This window comes from Entelurus aequoreus, linkage group LG12, assembly GCF_033978785.1.
Source record: "Entelurus aequoreus isolate RoL-2023_Sb linkage group LG12, RoL_Eaeq_v1.1, whole genome shotgun sequence".
Classification (NCBI taxonomy): domain Eukaryota; kingdom Metazoa; phylum Chordata; class Actinopteri; order Syngnathiformes; family Syngnathidae; genus Entelurus; species Entelurus aequoreus.
Window position 1 is genome coordinate 20,307,742 of NC_084742.1, and position 16,701 is coordinate 20,324,442.

Genomic DNA, 16,701 nt, shown 5'->3' on the forward strand with positions numbered 1-16,701 from the left:
ATCTGTGTTGGCCCTGTGATGAGGTGGCGACTTGTCCAGGGTGAACCCAGCATTCCGCCCGAGTGCAGCTGAAATGGGCTCCAGCACCCCCCCCCCCTGCGACCCCCAAAAGGAACATGCGGTAGAATATGGATGGATGGTGATGAAAGCAGCTGTGTTTTCTCCTCACACAAGAAGACCAAACTGATTGCTGACGAGCGTCACCCGCTCACAGTGAGCGCCTCTCTGATTGGCTGGTTTGTGTGACAAGAAGCCTCACCTGAGACCAGACCAGGCTGGTGTTGGTGAGGTGTAGTCTGCCAGCACACAGACACTCACCAGCACACATGGCTTGCTTCTTCTATTTTGGGTAAGAAGAGGAAAATGCTAAAAGAGACATTTAAAATATCATTTGTGATCTCTCCTTGCAGAGTCATGTCCCTTCTGTCAGTGTTGGTGACCTGCCAGCCTGTTCCCGATGGTATGCACAACAATGACGGTGGCAGCATTCTGAGCATGCATTTGAAGTGTGTGTTTGTGTGCAGGTGTTCACATGGAGTGTCATGAGCGTTACTTCATGATAGCTGTGGATCGCTCTTTTGAAGCGGCGCAAGCTCACTTTGAGGCTGTCGGTAAGCGATGCACAGTTTTAAAACGGGAATCAAGCATACTTGCAACAGGAAGTGAAAATGGTGGTAAGTTTGGAGGGTCTCGTTTCCCCATTGATGTGCACTGGGGGTGGCGTGGCTGGGTTGAGGGTTGCTGGTTCGATCCCCGGCTTCCGCCATCCTTGGTCATGTCCGTTGTGTCTATGAGCAAGACAGTCCTGATTGGTCGTGGTTAGGCCCTTGCATGGCAGCTCCCGACATCCGTGTGTGAATGTGGAAATGGTGTCAAAGCGCATTGAGTACTTTGAAGGTAGAAAAGTGCTATAAAAAGTGTCTATTTTTATCACTGAGGCATAGAAGGAAGACAGAGGGTGCGGGGCTCTAATTGATTTAACTCATGGGTCCACAGCCTAGTGTCAATCAACCAAAGTTTATTTATATAGCCCTTAATCACAAGTGTCTCAAAGGGCTGCACAAGCCACCACGACATCCTCAGATCCCAACTCAGGGAAAGAAAAAAACTGGACCCAATGGGGTGTCTGGTTAAATGCCGTGTTGTGTCAAAAAAAAGTTATCAGTGCATAATTCTATAGTGTCTATGGATTTACGCTGGCCTGTCAAAAAATGCTACCTTAAGTTTCAAAATGTCGATTTAGATATCAAAGAATGCTTCCACTGTAGAATGGCTATGTAGTTAATGATGTAGGCGTAAAACATTCTGACAGGCATAATGCTCACATTGTCATAGTTCCTCATTGCACACGCAACCATTGTTTTCAATTTTGTTTTCACTGAAATTGCCAATGTTGGCTAGCATTATTGCAGTCAATTTGAACTTCCTCAAGCTGTAATTGTCTATGTCAGTGGTTTTCAAACTTTTTTCACCACGTACCACCATAATGACCAACATTAGAATACAGTAGCGTAGTAGGCCTAAGTATTCATTTAAAAATAAGGCAGCGGTTTTATTTAACAATTGTTATTTTTGGCCACCGTAACAGTTTGACTATTTAATCAAAGGATTCTTTGGCGTACCACTAAATAAAGCCTGTGTACCAGTTTATGAATTCCTGGTCAGGAGACACTGACGGAAATATAATTTACTTGTAGCGCCAGTGACAAACTTTATCTACACGAGGTAGCTCATTTTGATGTGTATTTAAAGAACTATTCTGCTTAACCAACTTTTCTTACCTATTGCTACCTGCTGTTTGGGATCTGCATAAGTCCCGAAAATTTTAAATCAAACCATGGAGGTATTACAGAGAGATTAATCAATCCTGCCTTCCTTCATACTGCCCCCGGAATGAGCCATTTTTTAATTTGCCCCAAGTGCGAAGTCAGTGGCTTATCCATATATGGTTTAAATCTACCCAAAGTACTTGGCGCAGGTCAGCCAATGGAGACTTACTTTAGTCAGACTCCTTTTTCGCCCTCCATGTTGTGGGGCTCGTACATTCACATGCACCCCCTGCTGTTGCCATTTCTAATACAAAGTAGCGTATAGTTTGAACTTGCATCTCTCTATAGACTCGCTATGGAAACCCTTAAACTACGAGAGATGGCGATGAGAAGACTGTCAAAGTTGAGCTGCGTGTACTGTAACTGAGACCACCCACAAAAAGGCGCATCCTGAAGGAAGATCAGAAAGTGGCTTTGAGATGGTCTCTAAAACATAGTTTTGACAAAAAGACCACCTTTGCATGCTTTTTAGACCACAGGAAAGTATCTAAAATGTAGGGGGGGAAAAAACACTAACTCAAACGTTCAGCGCTAATGCACGCGTGTGCACATGCTCAGTAGTGTTGGGTAGCTCATTTTGACAGAACACCTGAACAGCATTATGTAGCCACTCAATTTATGATCAATTATTTGACAGTTTTCCCGTTTGTATGAGCTTTTAGTGCACGAAAGCATCTGGGTTTTTTGTTGTTTTTTTTCAAGTGAACAGGAAATTAAACATGACCCTACCTTATTGGTAGGGGGTTAAGCTAGTTGGCAAAGCATTTTAGTTGCAATGGTGGGAGGGTAAGCCAACACTGCCATTACGTCAGCATTGTCTGGCTTTGAACTTAAATTCGTTTTTATTTTGACTAAATTTGTTTGAATGCAAAGTACCCCTTATAGTCACACACTAGGTGTGGTGAAATTACCCTCTGCATTTGACCCATCCCCCTGTTCCACCCCCTGGGAGGTGAGGGGAGCACTGAGCAACAGCGGTGGCCGCGCTCGGGAATCATTTTGGTGATTTAACCCCCAATTCCAGCCCTTGATGCGGAGTGCCAAGCAGGGAGGTAATGGGTCCTATTTTTAGTCTTTGGTATGAAACCCAGGTTACCCTGAAATTAACCCTCATAAGTGTACAGTCTATTCACAATGGTATCCCCCAGGGGTCTATACTGGGTCCCATTTTATATTTACTCTTTACATCAGGGGTGTCCAAGCTTTTTCCACTGAGGGCCGCACACGGAAAAATTAAAGCATGTGGGGGCCATTTTGATATTTTTCATTTTCAAACCATAACAAAATATATGGCATTTTTTTAAATTGATTTTACCTTTAGGTGTCCCAGGGACCATAAAGGGTCTCAGTTATTAAAATGTTAAAAATAAGTCAAATTTTTATTTTTTTAACGCTTACAGTAAATCTCCTTAAAAAAAAAAAAAAAAGGTTTTATGGCTTTTCTGTCAAAAACAGAACTGAAATATGCAGTATTTAGTAAAGTCCTAAAAGATCAATAATGCAGGACACCATTGATTTGAATGATTTAATATTTTTGAGTCATCACAGTGAAAAGATAAATAAAATACCACTAAATATATTTGGGATCCAAAAGGTGCCCCACTCATAAAGTGATACATTTTTATTAGTTTTTTTTAATACCTTCAACACTTAAGTTACAAGATCAACTTCAGATATATGTCGATTTTACGTTTGAACTATTTTGTTTGTTTTATGCTCTTTTGTCAAAGAAAGCTTTGTTTTTATATGGCAACTAAATAATATATACAATATTTACCACATAAAACATTTTAAAGTGAAATATTTGAACTAATTGGAGCTTTGAAAATAATTAATTATAACATAGATTTTTTGGCTTTTTTTTTTTTTGAGCAATGGCAAAAAAAGAGAGACAAAAGAATAAAAAACAGCCTACATGGCAGCTTTGTGTCAACATTGCAACTTTTTCTCGTTAGATTTCACCTCATTCCACTCTTTTTAATGTTATTTTTTATTTTTTGCAATAGCATTTTCAGAATGTGTGGCGGGCCGGTAAACATTTAACTGCAGGCCGCAAATGGCCCCCAGGCCGCACTTTGGACACCCCTGCTTTACATCAATTTCTTGTCATACTGACCCAAAGTTGCATTATTTTAGGCAAATTACACTATTGTATTCCGCTTCATTAGCAAGTGCCACTGACTGTCTTCTTTTAATGTAATCCAGAAAAAGCTTTACTAAGACTTTTACTCATTTTTGGCAAAACTAAAATGTGCTTTTCAAAATTAAGACTGAGAAACTTTACACTAAATGAGAGTGATAGTTTCTGTCCACAAATACATGTGTAGTTACCTGTAGGAAAAGGTGCCCTTTGTCCCATATTAAGTGTGTTACGAAAAACTGCATGAGACTGGGTTTCTTATAACCAAACATAAATTGCTTCTATTTTAGTGAGGAAAATCTTTTTAAAGGAAACATTTGCATCTTTTTTAAATCCTGGTGAAAATTAGTCAACATGCATTGAATTACCTGCCAAATGTGAGGTGGTTTAAAACTACAGTAGAATTAAAGACACTTTAGTACTAATGCACATTGCCTGTCTTAACGGAAGATGTTGGACAAGATGCTTGTTTCTTCCAGACAGGACTGGCGTGTATGTCATCACAGAGTCGTACGCAGCCCAATGTGGCTACAGCATCACGGTTCTTCCGAGTGGCTACATGGAGCTTCGTGCGTCCTACTTCAGCTGTCACACAGCCAACCAGGTGCCTGAAATCCTACAATATCTGATATGAATGCTGATTCATGATGTGATTATTTAAGGGGGATCAGGTGTTCACGTTCAGCTTTAACCTGCTGGCGAGGCGTAACGGGTTGGAGGCCGTCTACGCACTGAACAAAACCTGCTCGCCCTTGCTTGCGTGGTCTCCTCGAGAGGTCACCTGTGAGGTTAATTACATGGAGGTGGGTGGTGACTGCTTTTGCCGGCCTCCCCTGTAGTTTGCTTCCAGATGTTTTTTGTTTCCAGGTGTCTGTAAGCAGCGAAGTATCATGTACAGCTGGGACCCAAATGGACGACTGGAACATTCTTAAGTCCGTATGTTCAAATGCAAAATTAACTTTTTAAGACTTTCCCGAGAGCTTGTTTGTTTCTGAAATTGGAAAACCTCAATAGTATTTTCAGGATCTAACTGTTAACTTACAAGCTAACAAAATTGTATCTTAGAAGCTAACTGAAGTACCTCAATTGAGTCGTGAGGTCTTTTGTAACTCTGGCGTGTTCAACTTAATGGGTTTATTTAATACAATGTGACACAGGCCTTGCTAAACATTTGGATTGATGCTTGGAGTTCAGGTCACATAGCTCTGCTAACGTGTGGTGTCTCGTTCATGTTGTGACATGGAAGCTAAGCCTATTTGTACAAAGTGCACAATAGACACACTAGGTGTGGCCAAACGCATCTTATCAGCAATTAAGTCAGACTCACAAAACTGCATGTCTTTAGCAGAGCGGCCTTTTGACATGTCTTCCCTGCCAGGCACACAGCTCGTCCACTTCAGACTGGCAGGTGATGTTCCAGAAGCATGAGGAGCAGCTGGCACCAATGAGCCTCTCAGACGCTCGTGGAAGAGGTTACGTGATTGAGTTGACAGACGGCAGGCTAGTCTTCCGCGCGCCCTACGAACAACCGCACTCTTTTGTCACCATGGTAACAGCACTGAGGTGCTTAGAGTCTAATTACTTTGGCACTAACGAGTGTCTCGTCAGGTGAACGGTGTCCCCGTGGAGGTGGTCCACGCAACTCTGTTTTCCAGACAAAGCTGGTTTGTCATCATGGTCGACCTGCTGGCCGCCTGCTCCGTGCGTCTGTATCCACTTTATTTTATTAACACCATGTTCTCCACCTGTGTCCTAATTATGGTCTCTAACAGACGAAGGCACTTTTGAAGACAACGGTCATGTGGTTTTTGAGACCCCTGAGGCATTGTACCCTAGTCCTGATGTCACAGAGATCCTTGTTGGACTCAACAGTGAACTCCTTGAGCGTTCAGTCTTTGCAGAAAAAGGGGCCATCGAGATTAAGGAGGACATTGTCCAAGTCCGAATCCCTTTCCACATGGAGGGTGGACACAGAAAGGTTAGTTTTGGAAGGTGACTGACCCTCAAACAGTTCTAATAAGGTCCACTTGGTCTTTTAGAGCTTTGTGAGCGGTCAACTATACGAATTCTACACCTTCCATCTCCACCTGGAGCAGCTCTTTGAAAAGAAGGCAACCAGGCTCCGCCTTCACAGGATTCTGGCCACGCCTCTTCGGCGCCATCCACTTCTCACCCAGAATCAGACTCTGGTGGAGGAGCACATGTTCACTGTCTACCTGGGCAACGTCCCAGAGGATGTCGAGTTGTTATCTTTTCAGCTCAATGGCCATGAGATTCCTCAGCCTTTTGCCAACACTAGCTTGTACGTAGAGACCATTGTGCAAGCAAACAACGAGCATGGCTACACACTCAAGGTGCCGTTTGATGACCCCGCCATCATGCAGAAGGTATGTTATTTTTTATTGAAACTACCGCTGAAATTCTTTACTCAGTCTTCTATCCTAGTTCTGGGACGTCCAAAGTGTGAAGCACAGTCTGGACATAAACTATACTCTTAAGGTTCTTCCTGAAAACAAGCTCTACTGCCAAACTGTCAGTGTCTCTGCACTGACTGATGTCTGTAAGTCAGCTTTGGGCACTCAAAGCCTGGGTGAATTTTAACAATTCAAATCTTCATCTAGATCCTCCAGTCATGGATGCCGTTTGCTCTGACACGGGGATCACCTTCAGATTGCACCACAGGCCTTTGAACTTCCTGTGGTTCTTCAGTGTGGGTTCAGACATAGTGACATCAGAGCTGGCTGCTCAGCGAGGCTACAGGATGAGCAACGACAGTCGGTCACTGCAGCTGAGCGTGCCGGTCTTCACGCAGGGCTTCCAGTATGCGGTCAGTCCTGGATCTGAGAGAGTGTAGAACTCTAGAGACATGGTCTTCTCTGTTGTAGGAAATCACTTTGGAGGGTTTCTTGGGCACTTTTGAGATCCTTGTGAGGGAGTGTGAGACATCAGCTGTGCAGGGTTCAATCACCAAGACTTGTCCCTTTGCCTTCTCTGAAGTCATTGGTAAGACACTGAAAGGACTGGCTGGAATTTTCATGTTTGCTGACACCGTCATGTTTTTTATAGCGTGTTCCATGGATGGGAGGATGACTGTGCTAGCAGACTTGGCCTTCATCACGCCGAGTGGTGTGATGTCATCGACTAGCAACCTGCTGGATGTCTACTGTGGTCCGACAGAGGCTGATGGAACCAAGGCGCTGTTCTCCTTTCCACTCAACAGCTGTGGCTCCGAAGTCGAGGTACTTCGTCACTACCCTGACCATAATCCAGGTCCATCTTTATACTCTTTTCTCTCTAGATCGACAAGAATAAAGTCCACTACAGAAACGAGATCTTTTACAACGGCAGTGAACATTCTAATGAAAGGTTTGTGCATGGCCATGTGTCTCGAGTGAATTTCCATAGTACTCAATGTTCCTGTTTATGCAGGGTGGTGGTGCAGTGCACATATCCTCTTGATGGCCTCCACAGGCTCTTCTCCATGCACAAGTTTGAGTCAGACAGCCCAGGCAGTGGAAGCATCATCCACAGCAAGCAGCCCACTGCAGGTATTGTAGAAACTGTACCGCAGTCATTATGTGAATGAACATTTCTGTTTTATGATAGCACCGCAGCACAGAACCATCCAGACTACTACAGGTCAGACTAGACCTCCTGCGACCAGCAGAACAAGCAGAGGTCCAGATGTGAAACGGCCGGCCTCCCAACATGGCAATGTTCGATACATCAAAGTGTTAAGAGGCAAATCTTACCTTGATGTGAGGCAAAGTCCTTACTTTAGAGAGATAAAATATTAAGGATATTTTTTTATTAAATAAATCTTTAAACTTATTTTTCCTTGTCTATTCAAGCATAATAGTTCAAAATATTTCATAAGTGAATAGAAGAAAATGGTGACTAAACTGCACTATTTGGAGAAACTTTTCAACCTGACCACAAAATTAGGTACAAATGCATTAAGGGTGGGCAGATTGATCCAAGTATTGAATAAATGCCAAGAGGGTAGTATCAGTATTTTCTTAATACTAGCATGAGATAAGTTAAGCTCTTGTCACATCCTAGATAGCAGCTAATTGGCATGTGGCTAATAGCAGCTAGCCTGTTCACATTAGCTGTTTAAGTAGTGGTGCAAACAGTGTGCTAAACTTTGCCAGGAAACATCTTCTGTGATCTTAGATTAAGACATAAATTATACATTTCAAATGATGGCCATTCTCTACACTTAGTAAATCTACATAAAAAACATTAACTTGGGAAACACGACCCACCACAGTAACATTTTTTTTATGAAGACTAAAGCAGTTGTAGCTAAAGTAATCCACGTCTTAAGATGCAAACACAATTCTTGTTACCTAGATATGCTTGAAATAGTGTGTGTGCTGCATGATACGAGGCACATGAGTTTGCTTTTGTAGTCCATTCCAGTGGCTGTTGGCGTTTTCCTCTATAGTTTGGGTCATTACTAAAAGCTAATATCTCAAAGGCTTGGTAAAAATGCCATAGTGTAAAATTAGTTGGCAGGAATGTTGATGAACACACTTACTGCAATTGAACACAAACCATAATGCTCAAATGTTCTAATCATATTTATTACTACTAACATGTATTTTTAAGTGCAAAGAATTGTACAGTATTATCCACTGGTTCAAGCAAATCTATAAAAACTTAGGGTTGAGTGTCCTTAAAGTGACAATGTAAACATTGTGTAAAACAATTTTCACTTGGTTTCTTTCAACTTTTACTTTCTGACAAGCAGTGACCAGACATTTTTTTTAAATGTAATTTTGGAAAATGCTGATTGTCAGAAAAGTTAAATGACAACTTTACTTTTAATCAATGTAAATACCTCACAAATTAAGCTTTGCTGGCTTCAAAGATATTTTCCAGGTGATTTATCAAGTAACTTTTTTTTATATTACTCATTTCCCACGATGTTCATTGTCCACGCTCCCATTGGGCCTTTTGCCCTCTGTGCGTCATGGCTCTGTGTTGCCTTGGAAACGCTCCAAACGAAGGTAGCAGACTTTGGACTGAGAAGTAACCTACATCTCCCATGATCCTCTGCCCAGTGGGGTGAGCAGAGAACTTTAAATCAGAAGTATGGACACATTTTGGGTTTACGGTGAATACAAACTATAAATGAATGTAGCGTTTTTTTAACCACGCCAATCTCCTCACAGGCATCAGTCGTCTGGTGTAAATACAACAGGTACTAATACCGCTTTTAATGTTGGTGCTATTACCTGTTAAATTGAAATGAATGCCTTCTCATTCAGATGACCATGAGGAGACATATTCTGACTGCTTTCAAAGCGGGCAGTAATGGCTCCATTTCACTGTCTCAGACCCAGGAGAGCTGATTGGTCAACGCCCGCGATTATAGTTTATTCAAGTTCCTATTCCCACCCATCTCAGCCTAGGAATTACGATGGTACATTTACCAACCTTAGCCTTGGCACACAGGAGGAGCTAACCCCTGAGGTTACCCCTGATTTTTGGACTATAGATTATTTATTACCCATGCTTAGTTAAAAAAGGTAAGTTAATTGGGCAGCACAGGGGTTAGTGCATGTGCCTCACAATACAAAGGTCCGGAGTTCAATCCTGGGCTCAGGATCTTTCTGTGTGGAGTTTGCATGTTCTCCCCGTGACTGCGTGGGTTTCCTCCAGCTACTCCGGATTTCTCCCACCTCCAGAGACATGCACCTGGGGATAGGTTGATTGGCAACACTAAATTGGCCATAGTGTGTGAATGTTGTCTGTATCTGCGATGAGGTGGCGACTTGTCCAGGGTGTATGCCGCTGAGAAGCTCCAGCGACCCCAGGAGGGAAAAGCGGTAGAAATGGATGGATAATTAACAGCTCCCACTTAGCATTACTGTGTGGGGGAGGTGAAACACCCCCACATTGTTCGGCGCGCCACTCCTGCATACTTTGGCTTGGCAAGCCGATCGACCTGACTGGAATTGAACCCAGAACCCTTTGATTGGGAGCTAGCTGTTTAACCATTCAGCTATCCTTGGTATTCTTGAGGAAAGATTTTGTGCCCCAATGACATATTTTAATTGAGAACTTGTGTAAGTAAACTATGATATAAAACAAACTCCTCCACCTGGAGCGTCCCTCATTATTCTTCAACCTGACTAGGATTTGAACCCAGTACTCTTTGAATGGGAGATAGCTGCTTTAACCACTCAGCTATCCTTGGTCTTCTAGAGACAATATTTCGGGCCGTGATGACTTATTTAATCATGAACCTGTCTCAGTAAATAATGACCGAGATCATGCGATAAAACACTAACTCTTCCAAGTGGAGTTTTGTAAGTTACCTATCAGTCTTACTGGGATTCAAACCCAGGAGCACTTGTTGGAGAGGCAACGGTTTTAACCACTCAGCTATCCTGAGTCTTCTTGAGAGAAGATCCCAGGCATCAATGACAAATATATATAAATAGAGAACTCTGTCTCAGTTAAACTCCAATGGAGGTGAAACAAAACCAATCCACCCAAGTGGGATTTGAACCCAGTTCCAATATGACAGTGTGTAGTGTTAACCACTGAGCAATCCTGGTTATTGTAGAACAGTCACCACCTCATGGCAGGGCCAACACGGGTACACGGATTAACATTCATACTCACAGAAAACACATTACATGCAAAGTGAGAGATGTCAAGCATTTATTTCATATAAATCTTTTGGCTTAGTTATTAAACCCCACATTTTCTGAGATTTTCAGTTCAATGTTTTCATAAGCTGTAAGCAATAACAGTCATTCGTTTAAAAGAAGGCTTGAAATATCTTGTCATAGTAGTTTCACCTTGCAAATCTAAAACTTTTGCATGGTATATTTTCTAGGCAGATGACATAGATTCTTAAAAGTTTAAAAAATGTTATGAAGGGTTACATTCTGTAATTTCCACTACTTTAATTTTAAATTCTACAAAAAAATGTTTATTCAAATGTTTTTTTTTCCCATGTTATGTGCCTCTTAATACCCTACTGTAGGCTTTGTAAGGTCATGTTAGCTCTAAATTAAAACACAATTGATGCTATTCCACCTTTTTATCTTTTTTCCAAATAAGAACCTGAAAAATCTTATTTCCATCCATAGTGACTATTGTACCTTTATATGATTTCAGAATTTAGTGATGCAAGGGGATGTTTTAAAATAAGTGCAGGTAATGTAGAATATTTATCATAAAAAAATATTTTTAAATCTATAGATTTAACGTAACGTTCCCTTATGGTTCTCTTTTGCTTATGCAAGATGAGAACGTTCTTAGAACATATAAAAAAAATAAAGTTTTTGATATGTTCTAAGAACGGTCTTAGAACATATTAAAAAGTTTTTTTTTAATACGTTCTTAGAACATATTAAAAAATGTTTTTTTTAATATGTTCTAAGAACGTTCTTAGAACCTTCTCATCTATATGCCAAATATAATTTGCCTGCAATGGAAACAGCAACTGTTAGGCTTTTATAGATGTTTTTTTTCGCAAATTTACTTTTTATACAGTATGTTGTAAAGTTTCCCTAACTTTCCGCGAAAGTGTTGTGTTTTGTGAACAATCTGACGCCGGCTGAGTCAAGGCTGCACGCACAATAGGTGGCGGTAATGCACACACAAGGTTGCTTGCCAACCGCCATAAAAATCAGAAGACTGCACGTATGCACAATTGAAGCTGCTCCGTGAGACAAAGGACGAAGGCTAACTACTTCCAGAATCCCGATTTTAAAGCAATTTGGTGCGCCATCCATTTATCACAAGTAAGTATAGAAGCACGTTTTTGTATAACAATTTCCAACCTACATGATTAATTTCAGACCATTTTACGGTTTTAGCGTTGTGTATAAATGCGCGCCGGCGCTAACTAGCATACATTTCTCGTGCAGGTTGGCTGTTATAAAGTTTCCAAACTGACCAAAGACCAACGAATGACTTCTGAAGAAGGGAGGATTTATTTGTAGTTTAGTTAAACAATAATTTGCCCCGTCAGTGATATGGTTTGAATGCTGCCTGAACGTTCCGAATTTGGCAGACACGGTGAGGACAATGCTGAGGAAAATTGCCACAAACAAAGTCCTGGAGCAGCTTGGCCTCCGTGGACAGTCAGGAAAAGTGGCGTTTGAGGACTTGCCCCTTTACAGAATAATAAATAGTAAGTGTTAATAGGTTTGCATCTTTGAACATATGTTGCATGTATGCTCACAAGGTCGATCTAGCTGTTACAGTATTCTAAAGGGAATTCTAAATTGTGCTGGTGATTGCTGAGGCATGCAGGGGTGTTTACAAGCAGATGACCACAGCTGAAGTGGATTGTGAGCTTGGAGAGGTCCTGAAACTGGCCACTTTTCGAAAGGGAGGTTCAAAATTTGAGGTACGGAGAAGATAAGATATTCCCATTTTATTGAAGTTCCACTGCATGTCTTTTGAATTTGCAATTATAACTACTTGCAGGAGAAGAGGAGGAATTAAGAGGGAGGACGAAAAAGGAAAAAGAAACAAGCAAAAGAACAGTGAGATGAGAGGTAAATGATAAAGTAATTATGCCAATGTTTTAATGTTATAGTTCCGTGTGTGCGATAATAGGGCAACCCATCTTCCTTGGGTTTTTTTTTTTATAGAATAAACACAATATGAAGAAGTTTCAACAGAGGGCTTATAAGCGTAGATGGGCTGCCACAACTAGGCATTTGAAGAAGCAATGCCGACAGTCAACTTTAGAATTAGAGAGTGATGATAGCGAGCAAGAGAATGACACGACATCAACTCCAGAAACAGTGACAAAGTACATGGATGCTGTGTGCAGACTAAGAATAACTGACTAACTGTATCAGGATTCATAAATAACTCTTTGATGCAGTATTGAAATGGTAATATTTGATTGTTTTCCAGGTGGCTCCTTCTTTTGTGGTCGTTGAGTTCCTTGGTGAACATTCAGTCGCTGTTGTCCCAACCAAATGGACAGAAGATGATGGAAAGGTTATTACTTTTTCTGAAAAGTACTGTGCATAGGCATATTGTAGCTTATTATGTCATTCATCATGATTATTTTATCTTCAGAATACCTTCTGCTATCGGCCAAGGCCAAATCCTACCCACTCCAGAATCCGGAAAGCTGAGATTCCTGACAAACAATTCTGGGAGAGGCTGCCAATTCGGGTTTTCAGGAAAACTGACTGGTAAGGGAATATTGTCTAAGTCATATCATGTATATTTTAAACAACATAAGTTAAATTCATCTTGAGTCATCGGCATACTTTGAAATTTTGCAGAAGACTTTGACAAGGCCCTTCAATACGAAAAACAAGCTAAAATGTTTGAGCCCAGAAGTGTTAACCAAACGGAGCCACATCACCCCTGAACGCTATAGAAACGATGAGGAAGATGTGTTTGATGCTGACGGTATAGTCACTTTTCAAAGACTGTTTACTTACAATACTCAAATACTACTTAGTGGTGCATACATTTTTTTTTGTCTTTGTTTGTTTAGATGAAGAGGAAATTCGGCCAAAAAAGAACTGCAGAAAAGAGAAAACACAGATCTTCGTCCAGGCACCCCCACTGCCAGAGCTCCCAACCTTTAACTTTCCAATCTCCAGCGAGTACCAGACCACTTCAGCCAATACCAGACCACTCCAAGGCATCCAGACCGACCTCACAGCCCAGCGAGAAGCAGCACTTCCAGGCTCAGTCCAAACAGGAATGCATCCAGCTCAAGCCAGTACCAGACCGCTCAAGCCAGTACCAGACCACTCCAGCCAGTACGAGTCAGTACCAGACCGCTCCAAGAAGCAGCAGGAATGCCCTTGACAGTGAATGTTAGTTGGCTATTTAACTGTTGATAGGTGGTGTTAAACAGGCTGTTACAACAGGCAGTAATACGAATTACCTCTTTGACTTTTGTTGTCTTTGCAGTTTTCCAGTTGAACATGAAAGTTCAAAATATACTTGAGAACCAGGGAGAAATTATGCGCATGCTGAGAGGGCTGGCAGCACAGTCTGTGGGGCCAGAATCTGTGGATGTTCAAGATCTCATTGATCAGCCTTTCAAGACTCTTGAGCAGCTGAAGGCCTTCTGTGAACGGCTCGACACTGATCTTCTGCTCAGAAAGCAGCTGGTAATTAGTTTTAATTCCCCACTGCAAAAATATCTTGCTCAGTTATCAAAAAACAATTTATAATTATGTACAATATTGTTGTTTATTTATTTGTATAGGTGAAAGCTCTTACTGCTCTTGGTGGGCAGAATTTGGCAGACACGGTGAGGACAATGCTGAGGAAAACTGCCACAAACGAAGTCCTGGAGCAGCTTGGCCTCCGTGGAAAGTCAGGAAAAGTGGCGTTTGAGGACTTGCCCCTTTACAGAATAATAAATAGTAAGTGTTAATCATAGGTTTGCATCTTTGAGCATATGTTGCATGTATGCTCACAAGGTCGATCTAGCTGTTATTACAGTATTTATTCTAAAGGGAATTCTAAATTGTGCTGGTGATTGCAGAGGTGTTTACAAGCAGACGACCACAGCTGAAGTGGATTGTGAGCTTGGAGAGGTCCTGAAACTGGCCACTTTTCGAAAGGGAGGTTCAAAATTTGAGGTACGGAGAAGAGAAGATATTCCATTTTATTGAAGTTCCACTGCATGTCTTTTGAATTTGCAATTATAACTACTTGCAGGAGAAGAGGAGGAATTAAGAGGGAGGACAAAAGGAAAAAGAAACAAGCAAAAGAACAGAGTGAGATGAGAGGTAAATGATAAAGTAATTATGCCAATGTTTTAATTCAATTAATCTACATTCAAGTGCTGTCTTTGTTGTATTTGTGATAATTATTTACTTCCAGGATTTGGGTTTCCCTGCTTGGGCTGCTGCCCCCGCGACCCGACCTAGGATAAGCGGAAGAAGATGGATGGATGGATGGATGGATTTACTTCCAGGAAGAGAACAAAGAAGGGGCAGGATACACTGACGCGCACAACCAAGACCACTGCATTCCATTCATAAATGATAAATGGATTATGTCAAAGCGCTTTGAGTACCTTGAAGGTAGAAAAGCGCTATAAAAGTGTATATACTTGTATAGCGCTTTTCTACCTTCAAGGTACTCAAAGTGCAATTGACAGTATTTCCACATTCACCCATTCACACACTGATGGAGGGAGCTGCCACGCAAGGCGCGACCAGCACCCATCAGGAGCAAGGGTGAAGGGTCTTGCCCAAGGACACAGCGGATGTGCCAAGGATGGAAGAAGGTGGGGATTGAACCCCAGTAACCATCAACCCTCTGATTGCTGGCACGGCCACTCTACCAACTTCGCCACGCCGTCCCCATTTTTGTATTATATCACTAATAAAGAATTATTTCTGTTGAAATCACTATCACAAATAAATAATTCATTCTGTTGAAATTTCTGTTTGAGTGTTATTCCTGACAATATAGCATAAAAACAGATGTAAATAGCATGTTCCTAAACAGTTCCCTAAACGTTCTAGCCAAACGTTCTTGGCTAACGTTCTGCTAACCAAGCAAGAACTCCACAACCAAACGTTATAAACAAACGTTCCCAGAACAATGCCACAACGTTCTAACGTTCCCTTGTTACCTATACACACTTATGAAAAACATTGACTTTGTCGTCATGTTTTTCATAAATATCAGTGTAGTTTTCAAAAGATTTCTATGATACATTTTTTTCTTTTTACTAATTTTCCCTAGGTCTGCAGCTCCGAACTAGACTGAATGAACTGTGAAACCCGTACACCAGAGCCAGTTTATTATTGCTGTGCTTCAAGGTTTAGGGTACAATGTGTTTGAACATGCTTGGTGATCTCAAATGTATGGAGGGTCAAATGGGACCAAATAAAATGAATATATCTTTAAATTGAATGTGTCAATTATTTGAATAAAATGCATAAATGTGGGATTTTCTTGAATGTAAACATACATTTAATGATTTAAACCCAAAAAGACACTGGCCCAGATGGGTAAACGGATCCGCACTGGATTTTTAAGCACATCTGGTCCAGTTATATTTTGCTATCTTGGATGTGTTTTTTTCTTTGTTCAGTTACAAAAACACGTAGATTTGGGGTCAACAAGACTAAGGGTTTGAATGAGCGAATGTTTCTGCTTCTATTTTACACTTTCTATCAGGACTTTTTATAATTTGGATATTTTAAAAATTTCATTTCAACTGTCACATTTCGATATTTTTTCTCATTTCGACTCATCTCAATTTTGATTGGTTTTGACTTGTCTGATTTCATTTTTCAAACAGTCATTTCTTGTCATTATTTTTATCCTTTTAACTTATTCTCATAATTATGACTACCAATTATTTGTTGTTTTTGTTGGGTTCTATATCGACTTAATTTTTCCCAAACTATTGTAATAAAGAGGAATATTTGTATTAGGTATTCTATGCTGTATTCGATACATTCACTCGGATTGATAATTGCTTGCAACTTTCTTTTGTTCTATTTTATATTGATTGGAAATAGCGAACAGTGAACTCAAATGTCTTGCATTATCGGCACTAAGCAATACTGGTCGTTTACTTTGAATTGGATCGATACCAGTAATTGTGTTATCAGCGTCGAGTTTTGCTCTGGTTAAATAAATTAACTTAAACAGTGTCGAACATGCAATAAATGTTTATTTTTTGTTGAAGGACTTGAATTTATTTAAAGGACTCACTGAGCTGACAAAAACACTAAATTAGCCAGAGGA

The 16,701-nt window shown here is 40.9% G+C and overlaps 2 protein-coding genes across 3 annotated transcripts; both read left to right on the plus strand.

Annotated features, from left to right (window-relative positions):
• Window positions 1–268: 268 nt before the first annotated feature.
• On the plus strand, window positions 269–7,800 carry LOC133661699 (uncharacterized). The gene is made up of 17 exons (XM_062065098.1): window positions 269–349; window positions 411–460; window positions 525–611; window positions 4,449–4,573; window positions 4,632–4,772; window positions 4,837–4,905; window positions 5,348–5,518; window positions 5,578–5,674; window positions 5,742–5,947; window positions 6,009–6,356; window positions 6,415–6,529; window positions 6,591–6,796; window positions 6,855–6,972; window positions 7,036–7,208; window positions 7,268–7,335; window positions 7,399–7,517; window positions 7,576–7,800. The coding sequence occupies exons 1-17, from the start codon at window positions 327–329 to the stop codon at window positions 7,764–7,766; spliced, it is 2,307 nt and encodes a 768-aa protein (XP_061921082.1). The 5' UTR covers window positions 269–326; the 3' UTR covers window positions 7,767–7,800.
• Window positions 7,801–11,583: 3,783 nt separating this feature from the next.
• On the plus strand, window positions 11,584–14,967 carry LOC133662728 (uncharacterized). 2 transcript variants are annotated; one of them, XM_062066853.1, is made up of 12 exons: window positions 11,584–12,130; window positions 12,214–12,349; window positions 12,430–12,500; window positions 12,868–12,954; window positions 13,036–13,154; window positions 13,248–13,377; window positions 13,466–13,793; window positions 13,891–14,093; window positions 14,192–14,351; window positions 14,474–14,570; window positions 14,650–14,720; window positions 14,815–14,967. In XM_062066853.1, the coding sequence occupies exons 6-10, from the start codon at window positions 13,351–13,353 to the stop codon at window positions 14,530–14,532; spliced, it is 777 nt and encodes a 258-aa protein (XP_061922837.1). In that variant the 5' UTR covers window positions 11,584–12,130; window positions 12,214–12,349; window positions 12,430–12,500; window positions 12,868–12,954; window positions 13,036–13,154; window positions 13,248–13,350; the 3' UTR covers window positions 14,533–14,570; window positions 14,650–14,720; window positions 14,815–14,967. The 2 variants fall into 2 exon arrangements, with proteins under 2 accessions (XP_061922837.1, XP_061922838.1); XM_062066854.1 differs by having other exon boundaries at window positions 12,245–12,349.
• Window positions 14,968–16,701: the final 1,734 nt, after the last annotated feature.